This window comes from Cokeromyces recurvatus (genome assembly GCF_025118155.1).
Source record: "Cokeromyces recurvatus strain NRRL 2243 chromosome Unknown BX663scaffold_4, whole genome shotgun sequence".
Taxonomy (NCBI): domain Eukaryota; kingdom Fungi; phylum Mucoromycota; class Mucoromycetes; order Mucorales; family Mucoraceae; genus Cokeromyces; species Cokeromyces recurvatus.
Window position 1 is genome coordinate 102,347 of NW_026251390.1, and position 24,373 is coordinate 126,719.

Sequence of the window (24,373 nt, forward strand, 5' to 3'; positions counted from 1 at the left end):
GTAACATGAACTTGTCTAATTTATGAAGTATATAAATAAATAAATATGTATTTTACAAACAGATACTGAGTGCAACAAAAAAAAGGATCGACTATGAATGATTAATTGTTTGTATTTTTGTAAAAAAAAAAAAAAAAAAAAAAAAAAAAAAGAAAAAAAAATGCATGCAGGAGGCGATTTTTCTTGATAAATATATCATTTGTCAAATACATATTTCTCTTTTAGTATGTGTGTTTTCTAAATAATTTCCAAAATTGCTTTCATATAAATACATTACTTACAAATATATGCGAAAACCCCTTTCAGGGGCAAGCTATAATATTACAAGTAACAATAACAATAGATGCATTCTAATAATAGAAAAAAAATCCTGAGTTTAAGGGGGGGGGAAAGTAGTCTCAATAAAAGACAGATTTACCATGATAAAAATAATCAGGTCCACCGAGAATATAACATACTGATGATTATTGAATGACCCAAAAGCTTGTATATAGAAAAGAATATATGTCTTACGTTGGGAATTTGCTGGAGAAGGAGGAAATATAAAAAGGGTTTTTTTTTATTGTATCTTAGTTGTAGACGATAGGGTGTAACGACGTACTTTTCAGTTGATTGTTCATAATAATATATGAAGCGAATAGTAACGTAGCTACAGGATCAACTATTCTATCCTTAAATTATATATGTCGTGTCGTTTATTTTCAATGAAAGATATAGATTATTTCATTTACAATACTTAAAATTTCACAATTAGATAGACAATTACATAAAACCAATAATATTTAATGATCAATTTGGTAGCAAAATGGGTGTGTGTGTGTGTGGAAGCGAGGAATGGCATTATATGCAGCCGAATGAAGGAATGTTGAGTAAATTCCTGTTTTATTGAAAATATTATAGATAAGGTAAATAAGGTTTAACAAATAACCTATATTTAGTTAACCTAAACCTGCGCCTTCGATAGATGGCAAAGCTATACCTAAGAGAACAGATGAAAAAATCTCTACACTGCAGTTATTTTTCATTTAGTTAAACTCAATATTTGCTTTTTAAATTTGGAAGAATAAAAATTATTATGAGATAAAGCAGATTATAAAAGATAGATAAGTACTTGATAAAAATAAGTGAAGAATGCAAGGAAGCTGTATCTTTTTCTATTTGATTCATAAACTATGTAGAGTTAGTTCTTCTGAATATAGCTAACCCTTCATGGTTATGTTTTGATTCGTATGTAAACATATTATGAATCAATAGACAAATTAGATATATCATTTTTACTGAATTATTAAAGATCCCTGGAAGTTGTAACACTCTCTCTTATTATCTTGACTCTATCAAATATACATCAGTCTGCTGTTATCGTTAAACTTTTTAATGTTTTGAATCAATACTTGCAAAAAAAAAAAAAAAAAAAAAAAAAAAAAAAAAAAAAAGATACCATTCTAAAAGCGCTAAACATATATTTTAGCTGTGTTATCTTAATTATGATTGATACGCTGTAGTTGGAATAGTAGTGCTCTTATAAGATAAGAAAAAACATCATTTTCAAGTTGATAAAAGCCAAATGTCCTCTCATCTGTATGAAACGTGCCACTTTTTTTTTTCTTTTTTTTCTTTTTTTTCTTTTTTTTCTTGACAGGTTCATACTGACGATAGTCTTTTAGTAGATTCCTATAAATAATAATTTTTGTAGTATTTTCTATTGTGTTAAATCTTAATTATTTCATACTCCACACTAATTTTTGTTGAATATAACTCCTCAATTATTTATTTAAAGGGAATAGCCAGCCACTTTATTCTAAGACTGCCTTGAGTGTTTAGTTTGTTGCAAAGTATATAATAAACCTAAATTTTGTAATTATTACGCCTCTTTTCTTTGAAATTAAATTTAATATATCTGGTATTTAATTTTTAATTATATGATAAAACATATGCACACACACACACACTCACTCACTCACCCCAGAATATGATGATAGGAAGGGTGAAGAGTAGTAGTAGATGAGTGATAATAGGCTTAAAGTCCTTGAATAAAAATAAGCTATTCATTGTATTTTTTTTCTTCTGATTGATAAATAAATGAAAATACGTTATTTTTAATATAAAACGTTTGTTACACTAAACTCAATCTTAAAAAAAAAAAAAAAAAAAAAAAAAAACTGTGCATTTTTCATATGAAAACAAATTACTGCATTTGGAAAGGAAGAAGAAGGAAGTTTAGTATGTTACAGATAGGTTATATCGTTTTTAATAATTTACTATTTAACCCCTTTTTTTTTCAAATGTGTGTGAGTGAGATAGAAAAAGCCATATTTAATAATTATATACACACAAGAGAGAATATAAGTGCGTAGTGTATGTATTGATTCTTATACTAGGTGTGTGTGTGTGTATATATGTATATGTATGTGTATGTATATGAATAAATTAAGTACTTATTAGATATGTAATAATTAATTAAAAAATAAAATCATCAAAGTTTATTGAACTAATCGAAAAGAAATAAAGTAAATAAGCAACAGCATAATTATTATACCATTTGTTATAAATTATGACCCAATCATTTATTTAAACTAATGATTTATAATACATCATAGATTAATTGCAAAGAATTCTAGAAAAAAAAAAAGAGAATACGGTGTTGTATATACATGTAGTATATATTTATTAATATAAGCTACTATATATGTTTTTGTAGTGAATGATTTGCAAAGTTAGGAGAAAAAGAGGATATATAACAAGATATAAATACTATATAAAAGTAAAAATAAAAATAAAAAAAATTAAAGAAAAATGTACATGGAAAGATAAATTAAATAGTTTAAAGAAAAGACTAGATAGAAATAATACATAAATTAAATAATATATATATATATATATGTATAGAAAATACTATAAAGAACTTTGGTAAAAGGAATCATTTGTTCAAGCTATTGATCAATGGCTTGAATGACATTAGAAAATTCACGTATTTTCATACATTCAGTACGCAAGTTATTTGAAATAGAAATATTCCAATCACCATTGGCTATGAACTGACGAGCATAACGAAGACAAAGTTCTTCACGAAAGTTAGTATATACTTTTCTATTAAACGTACGCTATTGAGAAACACACACACACACATACACATACAATTATTAGTATCATCATTCACTAACTAACTAACTAACTATCATCTGTACTTACTTCTCTTTTACGAGCAGCTTCAGGGTATGCATGGGATTGATGAATAATAAAATCATTTGGAAGCACATAGAAATCAATACCAGATATATAGATTTCATATAAACAAGCAGCCTTATTAGCACCATAACCAATAAAACGTTCATCACACCAAGGAGAGGTTTGTCTCTTGAAGACAATATAGGGCTCATAAGAAAAGTTATATTCTTCAACACGATAAGGTTCTGTAGCAGTATACCATTTATGGTAATTTGTAGAAGAATGACCTCTTTCCCAACTACGATGAAACATGTCCAGTTTTTCATCTTCAAAAACTTCTTTTAGCAATTCATCTTTACTCTTTGGGAAATGTGTATAGTCAAATCCATCTGATTGGGCAATATATTCAAAGGCAGGAATGACAAAGGCAGTATGTCCTTCATTTAACATAGCCATCAGGTCAGGGTTTTCAAGAATCACCTTTCTGAAATCAGTGCAAAGATAAAAGTCAATATCAAGCATCATGATATAATCAGTACGAGCATAGAGTTTTGCAACATTTCTCCACATGTTGAATTGTCTATCATATTTATCAACAATTAAATGCACATCCACATAACGTTTCATGTATGGATTTTCTTCGAATAATTCATCAAGTTCAGCTAACACGGCTTTCTTTTTTTCATCGTCATTAATATGAATTGCAGCCGAAATAGGTCCTATTTTTATTTTTTAAATAAATAAAAAAAAAAAAATTAGACTTTTATATGACAGAGTTATTTGATCTTTTTTTTTTTTCTTTCTTTCTAAAAAGAATATAAATATGTATATACCTTGATATTTGGTTGCTAATCTACTTAATATAGGGAATCGATCATTTGTCACAATTGTAGAGATAGAGATATCTTCTGTATTAAAATTTTCAGTAGCTTTAATATAATAAGGAGTAATTTCAGAAGGGCCCATTGCGCCTGAAAACGTTTTGGATTGCAGAACTGAATTAACTGTATTGAGAGTATTCACTGGTTCTGGTTCTATAAAAAGGAATTGACTATTAATTAATTACACCCTGCATAAATAGTTTATTTTTTTTTTTTTTTACTTTACCATTATCTAGCACAGATGTCATTTGGTCGTCAAAATAAACAATTGACTTTAGTTCTTCGTCTTCTTCCATTATTTCATCCGCAAAGGGAGCAACAAAGAAAGTTTCTTCAACTGGATTTAATGAATCCTCTATACTCCTTCTTGCTCTTGTATGTAGATTACCAGATATATTATAAAAACGGACTGCAGTATATACAAGAGATATCATTGCATAAGTGAAAATAATGTATTTGATGTAACGACCAACAGATTTTGGTAAAATATCTGACATCATATTTTATTACTTTTTTTTTGTTATTGTTGATATCTATAAATATATATAAAAGAAATGAATGAATAAATAAATAAAAGAAAAACTATCCAACAACAGTAATGGAGGAAAGGAAAATATATATTTATAAAAAAAAAAAAAAAAAAAAAAAAAAGTTAAAAATTAATGCTTTTTATAACTGATTCTATTTTCTTAAGCGGAAGGAGAAAAAGGATAAAAAAAGTAAGAAAGAAGCGGCGTCTAGATATTCCCTTTTTTTTTTTTTTTTAACCATAAAAAAAGGGTTTTTTTTCCCTTTCAGCTGAACAATCTTTAAATAATTAGAGAAAATAAAGATTTGATCTTTTTTTTAAAAAAAGAAAAAAAAAAAAAGTAAAAAAGAAAAAAAAAACTTAAACACGCGTAATTTCATTTCTTTCTTTTATATTTATAAATAACAACTCAATACAAATTTACTTATATAAACGACCTGTTTAATTCATATGATAGCAATAGTATTAAAAGAGCTTCTTTATTATGGCTCTTATTGGTATTGGACAATCGGACTTTTCTTTCTAGTCACCATAAAAGATAAAAAGAAAATAAAAATAATTTTCTGATAGGTAGAACAGAAAACAATGAGTTCGTAAGAAATTACATATTAAGCTTGTATACACATTCAAAGTGAATAATATATTATCTTCTTGACAATTCATCTGCTATTATCAAAAAAAGAGTAAAAGCATGTGCAAATTTAAAATAGCGTATACTTTGATCTATGTGTGTGTTTTTAGAAAAAAAGATGAGGTGCTGGGTTAAAAGGAAAGCTTATGGGGGGGTTGTGTTTATTTAAAGTGAATACAATAAAAGTGAACAATAGTAAATAAAGAAACGATCTATTTGATATTTATCTTTTGTAATGTCTATTCTTTTATGTGTATGTGTATATGCGTATGTATATATGTGTATGTGTATGTGTATCTATAGATGTGTACGTCTATGTGTACGTCTAGGTATATGTATACGTAATACGTATATGTATATTTATCTTTATATTTATAATTTATATTTAAATATACCTTTTTTTTTATACAACAGGCTGTATTACATCATCATCTATCTGACAATTATAAAGTTTTACCTATAAAAATGGTATAAATGCCAAGTTATTTCCCTTCTCAACGTTTAAAAATAAATAGAACTTAAATAAAATAGAAAACAGTTTTGTTGTTTATGTAAACAATGCTGTATTATTCAAATAGTTTATATTAACAAAGGAAAGTTAAAGATAACTTAAATCTTTTAATTATGTTATATTTCTTTTTTGCCAAAAGTATTATAGATAATAATGCAATTATTATTATTATTTTTTTCTCAAACGTGTATAAATATAAATTCAAAAATAAGCATGCTATTGTTACATTTTTGTTTTACTGAAATTATTGCATATACCTGTATATTTAGTAGCAAAAAAAAAAAAAAAAAAAAAAAAAAAAAAAAAAAAAAAAAAAAAAAAAAAAAAAAAGCATAAGGGAGATAAACACTTGTATTATTATTATTAATAATACGGCATAATCATTTATTACTGGCGAAACTTCAGTTTTTATATCCGCATGTCATTTTTTCGTCATGTTACTGTATGCGAAATTTGATGTCTTAAATAGAGATAGCTTTTAATTGGCTGGAATCAGTTGAACTCCCCTCTCTAATAATAAAATAACTTTTTTTTTTTCTTATCTAGACTAGGAAACTGCATCAAAATCGAAAATAGCAGTATTTAAATTTAGTTACTACAATAATGTGAGTTACCAAGCATGACCTCTCCGGTAGCTCCTGATTATCTTTTTTTATTTTTTTTTTATTTTTTTTTTTTTTAAAAAAATAAAATTTACTTGAACTAATAGTAACAGCATACATTTATGTACATACATACATTTATATATTATAGATTATGTATAATAAATATGAATCAAGTCCTTCTTTATCCTCTCTCTTCTTTTTCCCTCCTACTACTTATTACTCTTTTATTATGATATGACAGTAGTAAGAGGAAAAGATGTTAATCCCTAAAAAAATTTAATTCTATTTTTTAAAGTAAAATATGCTTCCTAAACTTATTATCATGAGTTTATATAAAACACTGAGAATATAACGCGTCAAACTAAAATCATATATATTCTATTCTATGCAAAAGAAAAGAAGAGAAAACTTTATAACGGAATCCTATTAACAGCAATAGTAATCATTAAAAGCTTAATTCTCGGATTAAGAGTTGTCTTTATATATTTATATTTTTTTTTTCATTTTCACGCCAAGATTCTTCAAAACGCCTTTTTTTTTCTTTCTCCGATAATTAACTTTAATATTATTACTATTCAAAAATGTCGGCACAATTCCTTTTTTATTATTATTATTATCTGTTTTTAATACAAGATACTATCGAATATGCCAGGATATCACTCATTTCCAGTCTTAAATCAACAATTCATTGTAGACAAAAAGTTTCAATTCATTCGTGAAATGGGTCAAGGCGCATATGGTGTTGTTTGGTAACAAAATATTTAATTTTTTTTTTCTGTTTAAAGATTTACATTAACCTTCTTATAAAAGTGCTGCAAAAGATACAGAAACAAACGAACAAGTGGCTATTAAAAAGTATATTTTTTTTTCTTTTTTTCCTTCGAGTAGATTGATTCAGGAAACTGAGTGTCTAACCTGAATCATTTATTATATTTTTTTCCCCTCTTTTCTTTTAATGGTGGGGGACTAGGTTTGTCGTATTTTTGAAAAGACTATTTTAGCTAAACGTGCTCTACGTGAAGTTAAATTATTAAAACATTTTAACGGTCATGAAAACGTAAATTAGACGTGATGGGTTTAATATGATCTACTTTGGTTTACTAACAACAACAATGTTATACTAGATTACGTCAATTATTGATATGGATATTGTTAATTTACAAGACTTTAACGAAATGTAAATATTTAAATGCTTTTTTTTTTATACATGCATCTATGTAATAGACATGTATTTATTTATTTTCTTTTTTTTTTTTTAAAAAAAAAATATGTACATATATAGTTATTTAGTTCAAGAACTGATGGAAGCAGATCTTCATCAAATCATTCGATCTGGACAACCTTTAACCGATGCTCACTTTCAATATTTTGTATACCAAATATGTAGAGGACTTAAATATATCCATAGTGCTAACGTAAATATACATATAATATGATTCCATTTATTTTTGTAGATTGTATACTTATAATATATATAATAGGTTTTGCATAGAGATCTAAAGCCTGGTAATTTATTAGTTAATGCTGATTGTGAATTAAAGATTTGTGATTTTGGCTTGGCTCGAGGCTATTCTTCTTCACCTGAAGGAAATGCTGGGTTCATGACAGAATATGTTGCTACACGTTGGTATCGAGCCCCAGAAATTATGTTGAGTTTTCAACAATATACTAAAGCTAGTAAGTTGAATATGTAGACAAACATAATTGATAAATGTAGAAAGGCTAAATTTAATATGTATATAAAAAGTTGATATGTGGTCTGTTGGTTGTATTTTTGCAGAAATGTTAGGTGGTCGACCTCTTTTCAAAGGACGTGATTGTAAAGTACTATTGAATATGCATGTTTTTTTTTCTTTTTTCCTAAGAATTTAATTAATCGATAAACTATGTCTATTAGATGTGGATCAATTAAATCAAATTCTCGGAATCCTTGGTACACCTGATGAAGAGACTTTATGCCGTGTTGGTAGCGAACGAGTATGTATATTATCTATTTATGAAAAGCACATGTATTTATATACTAATTCTATATACATATTTGAAAATGATAGGCTCAAGTTTATATTCGTAGCTTAACAAGAATGCCTCAAATTCCCTTTCAAAATCTTTACCCTCGAGCAACACCTTTAGCTATCGATCTTCTTACAAAATTACTTACTTTTGATCCTGCAAAGAGAATTACTGTTGAAGAAGCTCTTGCGCATCCTTATCTTAGCGCTTATCACGATGAAGATGACGAGCCTTCTCATACTCAAACATTTGATTTTTCATTTGAAGCTGTTGACTCAATAGAAGATATGCGCAGTAAGTCTTTTAACTTGACTTGATATAGAATATCTTATTCATTTATCATTCTTTCTTGTACCAGAAATGATTGCACAAGAAGTAATGACATTCAAGGCACAAAAACAAGGATTACCACCATTACAATTACATAACTTGGGAAATAATAATATGAATACCACTAATAATGCTACACATGGTTCTAACTTGAAAAGAAAGGAAAGTCTAAGTGCTAGTGAACGTGAAGCTTTAGAAAGAAGCAAGGATGTTGCAAAGAATATGGATAATCGTCATAGTAATAGAAATTCCTCTTCTGTAGCTGCTACAGCTGTACCCGTTGCGCAAAATAATGAAATCGGTCACACTATGGATGTTGATGCACTTGAAAGAGAATTAAGTGGTGGCGTTTAAAAAAATAAAAAAAAAATGTACATGACATAAAGAACTTTATTTATGCGGCAACAAAGTTTATTATACAAATAAAATAAATAATCCAAATTTTTGCTGTTGTTATCATTATTGATTTTTCTTGTCTAATTGCTCTTTAGCTAAAATTTGTTGTTCAGTAGGTAAATCATCTCCAAGTTTATTATGACCTAATCGAGAAACAGGATTTGGAGACACTCTCTCTTCAATAGGTTTGAATATTTTATCCACGATGTGTTCAATAGGTTCATCAAATATGTAAGGCAAGAAGGGGACGATGCCAAGACCTAAAAGGGTAGGACCCCAGGCCTTCACTTTAGGATTCTTTACATTTTTAAATCCATAAGCACTATATTTGACAATGGAATGAATAGTCAACATTGGGAAAGCCATCGAGGCCAAAGATTGAAATAGACCTCTTTTTACAACTGTTGTTGCAACAACTCCTTTATCCTAGATCAATAAGGATAACATTGGAATTAGTTGGTTATATATATGTGTGTATATCTATATATATTAATTTCATGTCATTTTTTTTTCTTTTTTTCTTTTTTTTTACTTGTCCAGCATGTGCCGATTTGTAACCCTCATAACCAACATCTAAACCTAAATAAAGCCAACTAATGCCATATGCAGCTGTAACAATAGCAGGAGGAACAATCGGTCGAAATGCTTCACCCACATCTGATGTATATGCTAAATAGCGAGAAGAGGCCACTAAAGCGGTACGTAAACGAGCACCATAAGCAAGATAACGTGCGCTGCTTTCTAATGAATCGACTTTGCCTTCTTTGACTTTATCTATTAAAGCTTCATTGTTTTTGTCATGTGGTTGAGTCATTGCTATCTATTTATGTAAATGAAGAAAAAAGAGGGGAAGGAGAAAGGTTTTTGTTATTTTATTTTGCTATTCCTGTTTATGGACCACCCTGTTATACTAAAAAATAAAAAAAAATAAAAAGTAAAGGATTCATTTGATTGGATAAGGTGCAATTGTATATAGAAAATCGGAATCAATTTAGAGTCATAATAAATTTTATATGAAATACTTTTTTTTTTTATCTTTACTTGATTACATTCATGTGTTTTCTTTCTTAGAGAAGAAAGATAGGTTTATAACGGATCATTTTATATTTTAAAGCAGCGTAGTTGTGTTGACTATGAGTGACTATCTTACTTTACACAATTTACAAGTTACGCAATTATATATTTATATGTATATAAAACGACTCAGCAGATCGATTTGCATCTCGATTTGGAACAATAACGACGACAACAGCAGCAACAACAGCAACAAAAAGCAGATCAGATAATGATTCACAGGAAAATAGATACATGTGCTATTTATTTACAACATCTTTTTATAAATTCGTACAGGATATTGATTTATTAGTGTAATCAGGTCTAATACTTTCAAATCATAAAATAGTGTGTGGTATTACATGTTTAATATTTTAATATATCTTTTTTTTGATGCTGTTGTAGTATCCATGTAACTAATAAAAAAAAAACTCTTCCGATTGGCTATAAATTTGTTTATGCTTTTTTTTTTTTTTTTTTTTTTATGTTTTGGCATTTTAAATCAGCGAAAATTCCAAGCCTATGGTTCAGATAGATACACAAATAAGGGACTAAAAGATTGGAGAAAAAAAAATTCTTATTTACTTTATCGATTTACGAAAATGACGTTTTTTTTTTTTTTTTCCTTTTTTATTATTATTATTATTATTTACTTATTGCATGACTTGATGCACTATAAAATCTCCCTTTTTTATTATTATTATTATTATGGTTTTACATGTAGTTTATTTATTTATTTATTTAGTTATTTGATTTTTTTTTTTTTTTATATTTTCCTTTTCTTATTATTCATAAAATATGCTAACATTTCATAATTACGAACAAAAAGCTGGGTTTACTTCAAGGAAAAATAGCAAAGTGACTAAAAAGAGATATGATTGTAACTTATGTTCAAAATATTTTAATCGACCAAGTGCATTACAAACGCATGTCTATACTCATACTGGTGAAAAGCCTCATATGTGCGATACGTAAGTTTTTTTTACTACATAAAAATAAAATAAAACAAAGGTAAATTTATCTTATATATAAAAATATAGTCCTGGTTGTGGACGTCGTTTTGCAGTTATTAGTAATTTAAGGAGACATCTACGTGTTCATCAATCAAGTAATGTAAATCGTCGTTTAAGTTCTCAAGAAAGACGTCAATATGTTGAAAAATTAATTCAAAAATCAAATGGATTCACTCATAACGAACATGTTTTTACTTCTTTATCTTGCTCAAACAAAAATGATTCTTCATCATTATCTTCAGGATATTTGTATCCTATCATAGAAAACAATTATAGATTATTAAAGCCAAAGCAGGCTCGACCTTTATGTTTAACAGTTAAGCATTTATTAAACTGATACATCCCATCATCATCCTAAGCCCCTCCATTCCTTACCATGCATATATTACATCTATTCATTTATTATACTGTCTATCCTTTTGATTCATGTTAATTTATACTATGCCAATTATTTAATGGATTTTTTTTACCCTTATCACAAAGCCAACTTCTTATTATAACACAAATATCGACACTTTTTATCACGATAACCTCTTTCTTCCTCCTTATATATGAATGATGATTGCTGTTTATATCATAACAAACAAAATATCTTTATTTATATGCGTTTTATAGCAAAATTATAAAATTGCTTTTCTTTTTTCTTGATTAAAATCTGTGTATTATTTTATTTTATTTTATTTTTTCAATTGAATTTGTCTTGCTTGAAATAGGAGACGTAAATCGTTATTATTTTAACGATTTAATCATGTAACATTAAATTATGATTTTTTATATCCAGGGGAAATCGGCAAGATAACATTTCAGGCACCAATTTATAATTTTATTTTTATTGATGGGGGGGGGTCTTCTAATAGTTCGATTGTGCTACCTTCCTTTACATGTACGACTCTATTTTAACATAGCTGGAATCGATTATATTATGTGTTGATCATATTTATTATGATTAAACTTTAAGGTTTTATACATGTTTAGATTTGATTACCAGAAAACCTATGAGAAAAAAAAATGACTCGATTTATTCTCCTCAAATGTGCCATTTTTGTGGTGATTGGGCTATCACTTTTCTTCTTTGTTTTTTGGCTTATTCCTGGTGCAAAAGAGAATAAAAAAAATTAGTGATGCAATATGTGTTGGTTATCTACTCATAAAGATTTAATCTCTTTTATTAACCTTTGGGATTTTTAATTTAATAAAGTAAGGCCACAGATCCTTTCCTTTTTAAGTATATGCATGTACAAATATCCTTACAGCCTTTTAAAATTTATATGTTATTACCGTTTATATTTTTTTTTCTTCTTTCTCCTGAAAAGTTTATTTTAGCATAATTGTTAAACTAATGGAACAAGTTGAAACTAATATCTCTTTCTGAGAATTAAAATAGTATAGTATTGAGATCCTTTCTAAATAAGTAAAAAACGAATTATAAAAGTCATCTTTTTGATAATACATTTATTATACTATGTAATACATATTAAAAATAATTCCCCTCCCACTCACGATTAATGTTACAAAGAAAGATGGAGTCTGTATATTGCATACACTTTTATCTACTTTCCTTTTAGATTCTTTCATTCAGTTTGAAATTCAACCTTTGTTTCTTTTTCTTTTCTTAGATGCAATGTTCTTGGTCAGGGCTACTAACAATCATGTATTTATATAACTTATATTTTTGTAAGCCAAAAGTGAGGTTGGACGCTTAATGATTAATAATTTAGTACTATCAACCAGGTCATTAAATCTTTTTTTTTTCAGACTAACAATATACTGTTCTTAAACATATAAAATTTAAAATGATAGATCAATAGTTTATCGTTAGAGATAGATAGTTGCAAAGTATACACATAGTGTATGACAATAAACACGTGCTATTCTAAAATAAATGAAAAAGAAAAGAAAAATTTCTTATTTTTTATTCTATTCTTTTATACTCTTGAAAAAATATAAAGTGTATGCCGAAAAAGAGCTCTGAGTCAGTACCTTATTCTTATTACACAATCGTCAGAAGAAAGAGTCAGAGTGATAGTAAAAGCAGTCGCAGTAGTCATGCTAGTTCAACTTTATCATGTTCTACAGTATCAAATGATGATAATAAATTAATTCAATATCAAGCTGCTCTAAGGAAATTAAATGGATTGTCAATAAATAAAAGTAGTAAAAGTGAAAGTACAATCACATTACGTTCTCATAATCAACAAGAAATGAAATACAAAGAACAACCTACTACTTCCATAGGATTCGCAAAAAGAAAGAATAATCCTAATAGTAGTAGTAGTAATAATACTCTATTCATATCTACACATTTTAATCAATCAAGTACTACAGCAAAAGAGGAGGTCACTACTCACGGAGCAGTGTATAAAAAATTAAGATCTACCTTTAGCGACCTGCCGATACTTGACTCATTAACTGATACTGAAATCATAGATGCTATAAAAAAACAGATGAATGCTCAAACAATGCGTATCAAGCAGTTGGAAAAAACTTTAAAAGAAAAAGAAATAGAGGATAAAGAAGAAAAGGCGATTTCATTCTTATTAAAACGATACCCACACTCTATGGATCTCTTTCAAAAACAAGTCGAACAAGAACAGCTTGACAAACGATTGAAATCTTGTATTCATCGTTTTGAGATTCAGAAAGATCATTTATTAGAAGAATTTCAATCTAATTGTAACCAACTGAAAACTAATTATAATAGAAGGTTTGATGATTTATTTGAAAAGATGATGAATGATTCTTTAAAACTAAGTGAATCTTAATCCTCAAAGAGTATAAAACGTTATTCATCACAGTAAATTACTCGAGATTAAGTCAAAAAAAAAAAAAAAGAGTTTGATATTATAAATATTTTATTATTTATTTAATTGCTTGTATTATTTACATAATAATGTATAAATTTGGTTATTATTCAATTTTACTATTAGAAATAGGGATCTTGTTCCAGATGATTTTATGTTCCTTTTTTTTTTTTTTTTTTTTTTTTTTTTTTTGGGAACGGGAAGAATAACCCAACATACATGGGAGACAAAATTAAGTTAGAACTCAATTATTTTTTTTATCTTATTTATTTTTTGACATAAGCAAGTTACTGAATAAGATGTGTAAACACGGTATAATTGACATAAAGAGCCTGATGTTTATATGCAGTTTATACTTTGTTAAAGGAAAACTAACAATAGATACTGAATCTTTCTTTCTTTTTTGTAATTGCTTTAAACGATGATAGTAATGGTGATAAAGCTTTATTCATTGAACCAAAATTACTTACTCAGAGATAACAAGCTCAATTATATAAATATTAATATGAACATGAATATAAATATAAATATAAATATAATATAGATTGCGTCATTAAAATACTTTAAATATATAAAATTTATAACCTAAGAAATGTATAAAAATATAACAATTTTATGAGTTTATACATTGTAGATAAAAATAATGTCAAGTATCTTTTCTTTTTATTTTGTTCAGCTTCCTTTACCTTATTTCCGAGTTCTCTAACTCTTCACACACACACACACACACACACACATACATTTTTTTTTCATAACAATGCTATTAGACATAGTAATGAATTATTCAAACGGAGCTGGTGTCCCTTTATTTTGTTATCCTAATGCATGCATAATTTTTGAAAAAAAAAAAAAAAAAAAAAACCTCTTTATTGGTATCTTTTGATGGATGTATTTTGCTTGTATGGTTTGTTATGTGCAATTTTAATTTAAAGCAGTCTATTTTTCTTTTTTCTTTTTCTTTTTTAGGGGACAAGAGAGAAGAAGAAGATGTCCACATTTAAACTTGTTTAAAATAATTTCCTGAATACATTTTTATAGAGCCATTACGAGGGTTAGACGTAAAAAAAAAAAAAAAAAAAAAAAAAAAAAAAAAAAAAAAAAAAAAAAAAGAATTAGGCTGGGGTTAAATAAATACAACTTTATAGCATAAACTGTGAGACAAACCTTGAAGGAAAATTAGAAAAAAATAAAATAAAATAAAAAACTGTGTCAAAAAAAAAAAACAATAATCGACTTTTTTTTTACCCTTAAACCTTTCTCTCTCTCTCTCCTTTTTTTTTTCTTCTTCTTCTATCTTTCTTCATTTTATTTTATTTTATTATTATTGTTTTTCTTTTTCCTGAATGAGTACAACACCTACCTCTTCTAGACCTCGTCGTTTGTCAATGCCAAAATTGACCCGTCGTTTAACGAATGTGGTTATTCATGTTGATGATAATGATAATGTTCACTCGGTTACCCCTAATAGTGTCCCTTCGCGTCCTTCTAATAGTGTAGAATTGAATGAAACGGCGAAAGCAAATTGGAAAAAGTATATTACCCCTGAGAAGAATGATACTGCCTCTATTGAAGGTGATATTGTTCATCATACTATTACTACCTTATGTCGTGGTGTTTACAATGTTGATAAATTGGCCATGTATCAAGCTACTGCTCATTCTGTTCGCGATCGTTTGTTGGAGGATTGGAATATTACTCAAGAAGCCTTACATAAGGAAAATCCTAAACGTTGTTACTATATGTCTATGGAGTTTTTAATTGGTCGTGCCCTTGATAATGCATTAAACTGTCTTCATATTAAAGATAATTATAAGGACAGTGTTCAGCATCTTGGTTTTAATCTTGAAGATATCATTTGTCAAGAGAAGGATGCTGCCCTCGGTAATGGTGGTCTCGGCCGTCTTGCTGCCTGCTATATGGACTCAGCTGCTACTCAAGAATATCCTACTTGGGGTTATGGTCTTCGTTACCAATATGGTATCTTTAAGCAGATCATCAAGGACGGTTATCAAACTGAAATGCCCGATTACTGGTTAAATTTTGATAACCCTTGGGAATTCCCTCGCTCTGATATTCGTTATGAGGTCCGCTTTTATGGTTACGTTGCTACAAAGATGAATGAAAAAGGTGAGTCACGTATGTCTTGGGAAGGTGGTGAAAAGGTACAGGCGATGGCCTATGATGTTCCTATTCCTGGTTTTGATACAAAGGTATGTGGTAATATTCGTCTTTGGTCTTCTAAGCCCATGAATACCTTTGATTTTGAATCCTTTAATGCTGGTGACTACGATAGATCAGTCGCTGAACAAAATAATGCTCAAAACTTGACCTCCGTTCTTTATCCTAATGATAATCATTTGGTTGGTAAGGAACTTCGATTAAAACAAGAATACTTCTTCGTAAGTGCCTCTCTCCAAGATATTATTCATCGCTTTAAGCGTGCCAAATGTCCTTGGAAGGATTTCCCTGAAATGGTCGCTGTTCAAATGAATGATACCCATCCCACATTAGCTGTTCCCGAATTACAACGTATCTTGGTAGATGTGGAAGGTTTAGAATGGGATGACGCCTGGGATATCGTCACTCGTACTTTTGCCTTCACGAATCATACTGTCTTACCTGAAGCTCTTGAATGTTGGTCTGTTCCCTTAATGGAAAAGGTCTTGCCTCGTCATATGCAAATCATTTATGATATCAATCTCTTCTTTTTACAAAAGGTCGAGAGAGATTTCTCTCCTGATCGTGAATTGTTGAAACGTGTCTCTATCATTGAAGAATCCAATCCTCAACAGGTTCGTATGGCTCACTTGGCCGTTGTCGGCTCTCATACCGTCAATGGTGTCGCTGCTCTCCATTCCGATTTGATCAGAAAGAATCTCTTTAATGATTTCGTAAAGTATTATGGTCCTGAGAAATTCATCAATATCACAAACGGTATCACACCTCGTCGTTGGCTATATCAATCTAATCCAGGTCTTCGTGACTTGATTACCAAGACACTTGGATCTGAGGCATGGGCTACCAAGTTGGAACTCCTGAAAGGTTTGAAGCAACATGCAGATGACCCTGCCTTCCAAGAGGCCTGGTCCAGCGTCAAACACGATAACAAGAAGCGTTTAGCTAACTGGATTAAGATGAACATGGGTATCGATATTAACCCTAATGCCCTGTTTGATATTCAAGTGAAACGTATCCACGAATATAAGCGTCAATTCATGAACATCTTGAGTGTCATCTATCGTTACAAGAGTCTCAAGAAGATGGCTGCAGATGATCTTGCTCAACAGACCCCTCGTGTTGTCATCTTTGGTGGTAAGGCTGCCCCCGGTTACTATATCGCTAAACTCGTTATCAAGTTGATCAATAGTGCCGCTGAGGTAATCAACAATGATACTCAACTCAAGGATAAACTTAAGGTGGTCTTTATTCCTGACTATAATGTCTCTCTTGCTGAAATCATCATCCCTGCCTCTGATATCTCTCAACATATCTCTACCGCCGGTACTGAGGCCTCAGGTACATCTAACATGAAGTTTGTTCTCAATGGTGGTCTTATCTTGGGTACCGTAGATGGTGCTAATATTGAAATTCGCGATCATATTGGTGAAGAAAATATCTTTATGTTTGGTGTTCTCGCTGATGAGGTGGACGATATTCGTCATAATCAAAAGTACCATGGTCTCCTCGTCGATGCTAGTCTTCAAGTCGTCATTGATACAATTCAATCTGGTGAATTCGGTGACCCCTCCGTCTTTGGTCCTCTTATCAACACATTAACTTATGGTGGTGATTACTATCTTATCTCTGCTGACTTCAAATCCTACCTTCAAAAGCATACAGAAGTCGATGAAGTCTACAGAGATAGAGCTGCCTGGATTAAGAAGTCTATCATGTGTACCGCTGGTATGGGCTTCTTCTCTTCTGATAGAGCTATTCGTGAATATGCTGAAAAGATTTGGAAATTGAAACCTTTTAAAGTCGCTACTACTGAAGCTGATTAAATGCAAAAAAAAAAACCTTCCCCTCCCCCTCTTCCCCAATATTCAGAAGAAAAGGCTTCTTTTCCTTCTCTTTCCTTCCTCTAACCCCCTTTTTTTTTTCTCATATATAAAAATATATAAATAATACATTTAAAAATAAAATAATAATTTTATTTTGTTACATATATTATCATACCTCTATTATTGTTAATGAAATAATATTTTTATTTTTATTTTTTTCGGACATTCTAAAGTACAAGGTAATGGAAGTTGAATATATGAATAACTTATACCAAACTGCTGAATTAGAATGGTATAGCTGGGAAAAAGAGCTAGGAACTAGATGAGTCGGTAGTCAAACATCTATTGAATTTGAACAAGTTACCAGATATACTGTTATTGTTAGAGCTTGGGGGGAGGGAGGGAATAAAGATCAATCACAAGCAGAAGCTCACACCATTATGAAAAAAATTCAAAATGACTTGAGGAGTATATATATTGTATTATGAATGGATACTTTGGATCAATTTGATATAAAAGGATGTCATCTTATTCTGGGTAATACTGCCATTTATAAAGTTAATGGTGATTCAAAAAATCTAATTATACTGTACAAATATAAGACCTACATACACATCATTCTTGAATCCTATTGAACTGTTCAAAGGGAGTTTGTCCTAAGAGACTGCCTAATGTAGTCGATAATTGGAGTATAAAAATCATTGAATCGTCCAAGACTATATCGGTTGATAATCATGTAATTTGGATATGATATTCAATAGATAACCTGGACAAGTAAATAAGCTATCCACAAAATTGAAGTCACTATACTCAAAATAAAATAAGATGAAAAAAAAAAGGAAAAGTTATCCGCAAATTTACAGACAAAAACCAATACTGTAATTTTAAAATTTATTTTCCTTTTTTATTTCAATCATTTATAATATATACAAGATTTATTTAGCACCAAGCATCTTCATAAGATAAGCGGAAGAGAATGATTTGGGACGTTCGATGGGTAACAATAAAATTCTATCCCAAATCAATTGAGAAGTAACACCGAGAGCACGAGATACACCAAAGAGAACGGTATAGTAATCTTGCTCAGTTAAACCATAGTATTGGAGAAGAACGCCGGAATGAGCATCAACATTGGGCCAAGGGTTCTTGGTCTTACCGTGTTCAGTAAGGACTCCGGGCTAAGTAAAAAAAAAAAATTAGTATTTTCGAACAATGCTATTATTCTATTTTTTCTATTCGCTAGCTTTTTCCCCTCCCTTTTTTTTAAGTTTCCTTTCCCTCTTCCAATTTAATTATTTTGTTAACAACAAAAAAAGAACTTACAATAATGTGATACAATTTAGAAACTAATCCAAAGAGAGGATCATCAGGCAAGTGTTTCAAGGCAAATTCACGTTGAGCGGTATAACGAGGATCAGTCTTACGCAAGACAGCATGACCGTAACCAGGAACAACTTGACCATTGTTAAGGGTATCCCAAAGGTATTTCTTAATTTGTTCTTCAGAAGCATCAATACCAATGGTATCCTTCATCTTCAAGGTCCAACGAAGGACTTCTTGGTTAGCCAAACCGTGGAGAGGACCAGCCAAACCGTTCAAACCAGCGGCGAAAGAAAGATAAGGATCAGAAAGAGCGGATCCAACCAAGTGAGTACTAATTAATTGAAAAAAAGAAAAAAAAAAAAAAGATTAGATTTTTTTGAAACAAAAAGAGGAGATAGAAAAAAACGAAATAAATAAGATAATCTTTTCTAGATTGATTATCACAAATGTTATACAATTTCTTAAAAATGTACTTACGTGTGAGCAGAGACATTACCACCTTCGTGATCAGAGTGAATAGTAAGATAAAGACGCATTAATTCAACAAAGTCCTTATTATTCTCGAAACCCAAGAGCTTGGAGAAATTGTATGAGTAATCTTTGTCGGCATCAATAGCGGGAAGTTTACCATCCTTATAAACATTACGATAAATTCTAGCAGCAACATTAGGAAGCTTAGCGATTAAATCCATAGTATCCTCAAAGGTAGGGTCCCAATATTGGGACTTGTGGATACCTTCACTATAGGCCTTAGCAAAGTGAGACTCATGTTGAAGAGCATTAATGGCAAGAGAGAATTGAGACATAGGATGAAGAGTCTTGGGACAACGATCAATGAGTTCTTCGACGAAATCAGGGATAGCGGAACGTGCAGCCCATTCAGCAGAGAGACCCTTGACTTGTTCTGGGGTAGGGACTTCACCAGTAACAAGTAACCAGAAGAGAGATTCAGGAAGAGGCTCACCATTCTCTTCAGCGGCAGGAAGCACCTTTTGACAATCAGGGATAGTTAAACCACGGAAACGAATACCTTCTTCAGCATCGAGAACGGAACCTTCCCAAACAAGGCCCTTGATACCACGCATACCACCGTACATTTGGTCAAGGGTAACCTCACCAAGGACTTTAGAACCATATTCTTTCTTAAAAGCCTTCACTTCAGCTTGCTTTTCAGGGATAATTTCCATAAGACGTTCCTTCAAAGTCTACATAAGATCAATTGTACGAACGATAAACATAAAAATAAATAAATATAGTGTGCTCAAAAAAATAAATAAGACTTTCTTTATTGTCTTACCTTAACCTTTGAAGAGTAAGCCCGAGTAGCACCGATAGCAACAGCAGGTGTAAAGCGAAAAGAGGATTGGCGAGTTGCAGCCTAATATGTATATATATACATATATATTATGTATGCATTAGCTTCCTTTCCTTCTTTTATTGTAAGTGTTCACTAACCTTAGTCAAAGAGGTAAAAGTACGAATTGCAGACATACTTTAGGTCTATTATTTTCTAAAAAGTAAAAGAAAAAAAATATAAAAGAAAAGAAAAGAAAAAATAAAAAATAAGAAAAAAAATATATATAAAATAAAGTACAGGAATAGAGTTTAAAATGATATAAATGATTATCTAATTTTATTGAAACTGAGTGATAAGCTTTTCTTTCTGTCTTTTAATTTTAAAGAATGGGGAAATTAATAATCCTACAGGGGTGGGATTTAATACCCTGATGTATAATATGTAACCTTTGAACTTCTTGTAAGTTCTAATGAAAAAAAAAAGAACTTCCCAAAAGAAAGTTACTATGCCACAGGCTGTTTTTGTCTATAACTAAAAAGGAAAAAGGAAAACTTTAAATATGATGTCACAAAGCAATGTTACACATACTTAACTGAATTAAACGTGGTAGAATAGACGCCTAAAGGCTTATCCTCTCCCGCCCTATTTCTCTACTTGTCTATCCTCCTTTTTCCCTCCCCCCCACATTTGAGCGGTATTCAAAATAGTGTTGAACTTTATAAAAACCATAATGCCTACAGATTTCATATTCAATGTTTAATTTCATAATACAAAAGTTACACTTGTTATATGCTATAACATGCTTTTCTATTTTGTATACAACAATCATTTAAATGAATAACAAGTGAGTGAATCTTACATAATGTATCGTAAGACAAATCACTCTCTTCACTTTGTTTAATAAATAAAAGAAGAATAATAATTCATTATAATCCCCGCATATTTCCCCACATTTTTTTTTTTTTTTTTTTACAAACAGAAACATTTGATGATTGCTAAGATATAATTATCACTGTACCATTTTCCGTCTTGCTATATTTTTTTTTTATTTTTTTTCAGTGCTTTATAAATAAGATCATATGGTTATGAATGAACAAACCCGTTATCGAGTCATTCCAGAATTTGGTTTGACTAATATTATAATAACTCCACAAACAAGTATATACATATTTTTATATTCTTTTATATAGTAAAGAATCACTTATTAAAGAGTTAGTAGTGTAGACATATCAAATCTTGACTTTATATGATATCGTTTCTTTTTTTTAAAAAAAACAGATAATAAATAATTCTATCATATAGTTGAATAATAAAAAGTACAGCAAGAGTTCTGTAGCGAACTTGTAAATCTATCAGTGTCTATGTGAAGTTTAGTTAATATGGACATCTATTATTATAGAAGAGAAAAGGACTTGATTTGGTCGAGCAATAAAGTTCGTTAAAACAAATATGCTGATATGAGTTAAATGCTATCTAATATCATACCAGAAGATAAAATACAAATATTATAAGTCCAAATTCGAAAAAAAAAAATCCAAATAGTTCAACTTCATTTATTAAATTATTATCCATATATAATTTATATTTTTGACAAAAGACAAGTTATCAAAACTAATGTGATAAAAGTAACAATTGAACTAATATTCATATCTAAAACGATAATACTTTTTTAAGATTAGAAGAAAAGGGGAACGATTAATAGAAATAGGGAGTATTTGAACTACTGAAGGTTTTTGTATACAAGAAGTATAATAAAGTAAGCTTAGTCTATTTATGGATCTTAAACTCTTCAAAATTATCTTTGGATAATATTATGCCTGCATACACTATCTTTTAAAATGTATGTTCCAAAATGATCGCCAAGCACCTGAGAAGCTAATATTACTTATTTTAAAGTTATGAAGCCAACAGGTAGTACCTTGTTTTTTTTTATTCATCTCTTTCTTTACTATTAAAGGAGTACATTTTAGGCGAAATAAAGACTATTGTAATATTTATGGAATATTGAACAGTTATATTTTAACATTACTTCAATAAAAAAAATATATTCTAATTTAGTTGTATAGTACTCAATTGTTGAATTAAATTTGAATAGGTTAGTATGTTAACGATGGTTAAAAAAAAAAAAAAAAACTAACGAAACAATATACTTTTCATTTCTGAGTTGTTCAAGTGATCTTTAGTTTACATAGCTCAAACATGTTAGTCATTAAGTTTTAGATAAGTGTATAGTTTGAGTTTAAAGGAGTTAACGTCTGCTTTAAAAGCTTTTATATTGGGAGAAAAAAGAAGTTGACGAATGAGGTATAGATAGTTCGAGAATTTAATTAGCTATTTGTGGTGTATAGAGTTTACTATGCCTCAAATATATGATAGAAATAAAGAGAGAGACTGATAGTTAAGTGTTGCTAATGGTCAATTTAGAAGGTAGTCAAATGACTGTTGTGAAAGAGGTAAAGCTTAGTAAATAGCAGTGGAGATTACTATTTTGGTAAAGAGCCTTTAGAAGAAAGAAGCCTGCCCACACTTAAAGAAATAGTAGAAATGAGGATATTACCCAAATACCGATATGAGAATGGATATAAATCAAAGAGTCTATTATTAGCAAGATAGACTGTATCATAATTAAATTATTCATAAAATAATATGTGTTTATTCAATATGTTTTTGGCTATTGCTGATAGTTGATTGAAATCCTGGTCTAGAATAATAACTAGTTCCTATTGAATGTCAAATAAGCCTTCTACTATCTTAGTAGCAGATAACCTTAACGAAAATACTTCAACTGGTATTTTTCTATACTAATGATTTTTAATATAGCACAAGCTGAAATTGAATAAGCAATCAAATGATATCCTTTTAAGAACTATTCATTGTCGTGGACCCAAACTCCCTTCCTGCGTTCTTATAAATTAGTAAAAAAAAAAAAAGTGGTAAAAACATTTACCATTAATGAAATAATACAAACGCTAAACACGCCATCAACTGAACAATATTCACTATTTACTAGAATTGTTTATTATCTTTTTTTTTTAAAAAAAAAAGAAACGATATCATATAAAGTCAAGATTTGATATGTCTACACTACTAACTCTTTAATAAGTGATTCTTTACTATATAAAAGAATATAAAAATATGTATATACTTGTTTGTGGAGTTATTATATAATATTTAATTGTTTTGGATAAAATGTCGAATAAAAAAAAAGCCCGAAATTGAACATTCGGATTTAAAGATTATGCGGCGATATTTAATAACAATTAAAAAAAAAGATCTGATAAGAGAGCTACGAGTTCACAATTGTAAATTTATAATATTTAATAATACTATTCAAATTCGCAAAATAAAAAAATAAAATAAAAATGTATAAAAAAAAATACATATTCCTTTCTATCTATGAATTTTTTTAATAGTATGATTTGATATTCAAGATGAATATGAATTGAATTATTCTTTAAGGAAACGCTGCTATATTTATCCAGGTGATGAAAAAAAAAAATTAAGCCGTTCCAGTAAAAAACTAGGCTATTCATACTGCGCCTTGAGAATAAAAGTAGTGCTAATAATGCACTTGTATATTTATAATATATGATCTGAACTAAGCATTCGTACATAATAGAAGAAAATTAAATTATATTACAGCAGCATTCTTATTTTAATTCTATTAAGCATTCTATGTAGTAAAAGCAAAGAGTGTTATTTTTAATGATTATGTAATTATGCTCTATAGTATTTATCATTTGACTAATTTGTTTCAATAACGAGTAAAAATAATAATAATATTTATTTATATCTAGTATATATCATATAAGGGTTATTTCATTGAC

The 24,373-nt window shown here is 29.3% G+C and overlaps 7 protein-coding genes across 7 annotated transcripts; 4 read left to right on the plus strand and 3 right to left on the minus strand.

Moving 5' to 3' along the window:
• Nucleotides 1-2,799: 2,799 nt before the first annotated feature.
• On the minus strand, nucleotides 2,800-4,650 carry BX663DRAFT_497902 (glycosyl-transferase for dystroglycan-domain-containing protein). The gene is made up of 4 exons (XM_051525976.1): nucleotides 4,273-4,650; nucleotides 3,999-4,199; nucleotides 3,190-3,884; nucleotides 2,800-3,101 (listed from the first exon to the last, which is right to left on the minus strand). Exons 1-4 carry the CDS (start codon nucleotides 4,544-4,546, stop codon nucleotides 2,931-2,933), a joined length of 1,341 nt encoding a protein of 446 aa, XP_051385846.1. The 5' UTR covers nucleotides 4,547-4,650; the 3' UTR covers nucleotides 2,800-2,930.
• Nucleotides 4,651-7,042: 2,392 nt separating this feature from the next.
• BX663DRAFT_428545 (MAP kinase) lies at nucleotides 7,043-9,016 on the plus strand (the record flags this gene model as incomplete). The annotated part of the gene is made up of 11 exons (XM_051522689.1): nucleotides 7,043-7,071; nucleotides 7,133-7,177; nucleotide 7,230; nucleotides 7,293-7,379; nucleotides 7,447-7,499; nucleotides 7,605-7,737; nucleotides 7,804-7,999; nucleotides 8,070-8,141; nucleotides 8,220-8,299; nucleotides 8,374-8,626; nucleotides 8,691-9,016. The coding sequence occupies 11 exons, from the start codon at nucleotides 7,043-7,045 to the stop codon at nucleotides 9,014-9,016; spliced, it is 1,275 nt and encodes a 424-aa protein (XP_051385847.1).
• A 90-nt stretch (nucleotides 9,017-9,106) lies between these two features.
• BX663DRAFT_497913 (mitochondrial 18 KDa protein-domain-containing protein) lies at nucleotides 9,107-10,114 on the minus strand. Its single transcript, XM_051525977.1, has 2 exons — nucleotides 9,591-10,114; nucleotides 9,107-9,484 (listed from the first exon to the last, which is right to left on the minus strand). Exons 1-2 carry the CDS (start codon nucleotides 9,870-9,872, stop codon nucleotides 9,122-9,124), a joined length of 645 nt encoding a protein of 214 aa, XP_051385848.1. The 5' UTR covers nucleotides 9,873-10,114; the 3' UTR covers nucleotides 9,107-9,121.
• A 708-nt stretch (nucleotides 10,115-10,822) lies between these two features.
• On the plus strand, nucleotides 10,823-11,799 carry BX663DRAFT_497916 (uncharacterized protein; the record flags this gene model as incomplete). The annotated part of the gene is made up of 2 exons (XM_051525978.1): nucleotides 10,823-11,082; nucleotides 11,152-11,799. Coding segments are annotated over exons 1-2 (478 nt in total), but the record flags the coding sequence as incomplete, so codon positions are not given.
• A 1,759-nt stretch (nucleotides 11,800-13,558) lies between these two features.
• Nucleotides 13,559-13,949, plus strand: BX663DRAFT_497918 (uncharacterized protein). Its single transcript, XM_051525979.1, has one exon. The coding sequence runs from the start codon at nucleotides 13,569-13,571 to the stop codon at nucleotides 13,884-13,886; it is 318 nt and encodes a 105-aa protein (XP_051385850.1). The 5' UTR covers nucleotides 13,559-13,568; the 3' UTR covers nucleotides 13,887-13,949.
• Nucleotides 13,950-15,178: 1,229 nt separating this feature from the next.
• BX663DRAFT_497919 (glycosyl transferase) lies at nucleotides 15,179-18,090 on the plus strand. Its single transcript, XM_051525980.1, has one exon. The coding sequence runs from the start codon at nucleotides 15,269-15,271 to the stop codon at nucleotides 17,924-17,926; it is 2,658 nt and encodes an 885-aa protein (XP_051385851.1). The 5' UTR covers nucleotides 15,179-15,268; the 3' UTR covers nucleotides 17,927-18,090.
• A 714-nt stretch (nucleotides 18,091-18,804) lies between these two features.
• On the minus strand, nucleotides 18,805-20,808 carry BX663DRAFT_558464 (citrate synthase). The gene is made up of 5 exons (XM_051531809.1): nucleotides 20,705-20,808; nucleotides 20,547-20,627; nucleotides 19,727-20,454; nucleotides 19,250-19,580; nucleotides 18,805-19,104 (listed from the first exon to the last, which is right to left on the minus strand). The coding sequence occupies exons 1-5, from the start codon at nucleotides 20,738-20,740 to the stop codon at nucleotides 18,862-18,864; spliced, it is 1,419 nt and encodes a 472-aa protein (XP_051385852.1). The 5' UTR covers nucleotides 20,741-20,808; the 3' UTR covers nucleotides 18,805-18,861.
• Nucleotides 20,809-24,373: the final 3,565 nt, after the last annotated feature.

Bases quoted from the DNA above. Each gene is read 5' to 3' on its own strand.
- BX663DRAFT_558464 (XM_051531809.1), bottom strand. From the start codon at position 20,740: ATGTCTGCAATTCGTACTTTTACCTCTTTGACTAAG. The intron at 20,628-20,704 runs GTTAGTGAACAC...TATACATATTAG, and splicing joins CTTTTACCTCTTTGACTAAG to GCTGCAACTCGCCAATCCTC. The intron at 19,105-19,249 runs GTAAGTTCTTTT...TTTTTTACTTAG, and splicing joins CTAAATTGTATCACATTATT to CCCGGAGTCCTTACTGAACA.
- BX663DRAFT_497902 (XM_051525976.1), bottom strand. From the start codon at position 4,546: ATGATGTCAGATATTTTACCAAAATCTGTTGGTCGTTACATCAAATAC. The intron at 4,200-4,272 runs GTAAAGTAAAAA...TCCTTTTTATAG, and splicing joins GACATCTGTGCTAGATAATG to AACCAGAACCAGTGAATACT. The intron at 3,885-3,998 runs GTATATACATAT...AAATAAAAATAG, and splicing joins ATTAGCAACCAAATATCAAG to GACCTATTTCGGCTGCAATT.
- BX663DRAFT_497913 (XM_051525977.1), bottom strand. From the start codon at position 9,872: ATGACTCAACCACATGACAAAAACAATGAAGCTTTAATAGATAAAGTC. The intron at 9,485-9,590 runs GTAAAAAAAAAG...TTATTGATCTAG, and splicing joins AATCGGCACATGCTGGACAA to GATAAAGGAGTTGTTGCAAC.
- BX663DRAFT_497918 (XM_051525979.1), top strand. From the start codon at position 13,569: ATGAATGCTCAAACAATGCGTATCAAGCAGTTGGAAAAAACTTTAAAA.
- BX663DRAFT_497919 (XM_051525980.1), top strand. From the start codon at position 15,269: ATGAGTACAACACCTACCTCTTCTAGACCTCGTCGTTTGTCAATGCCA.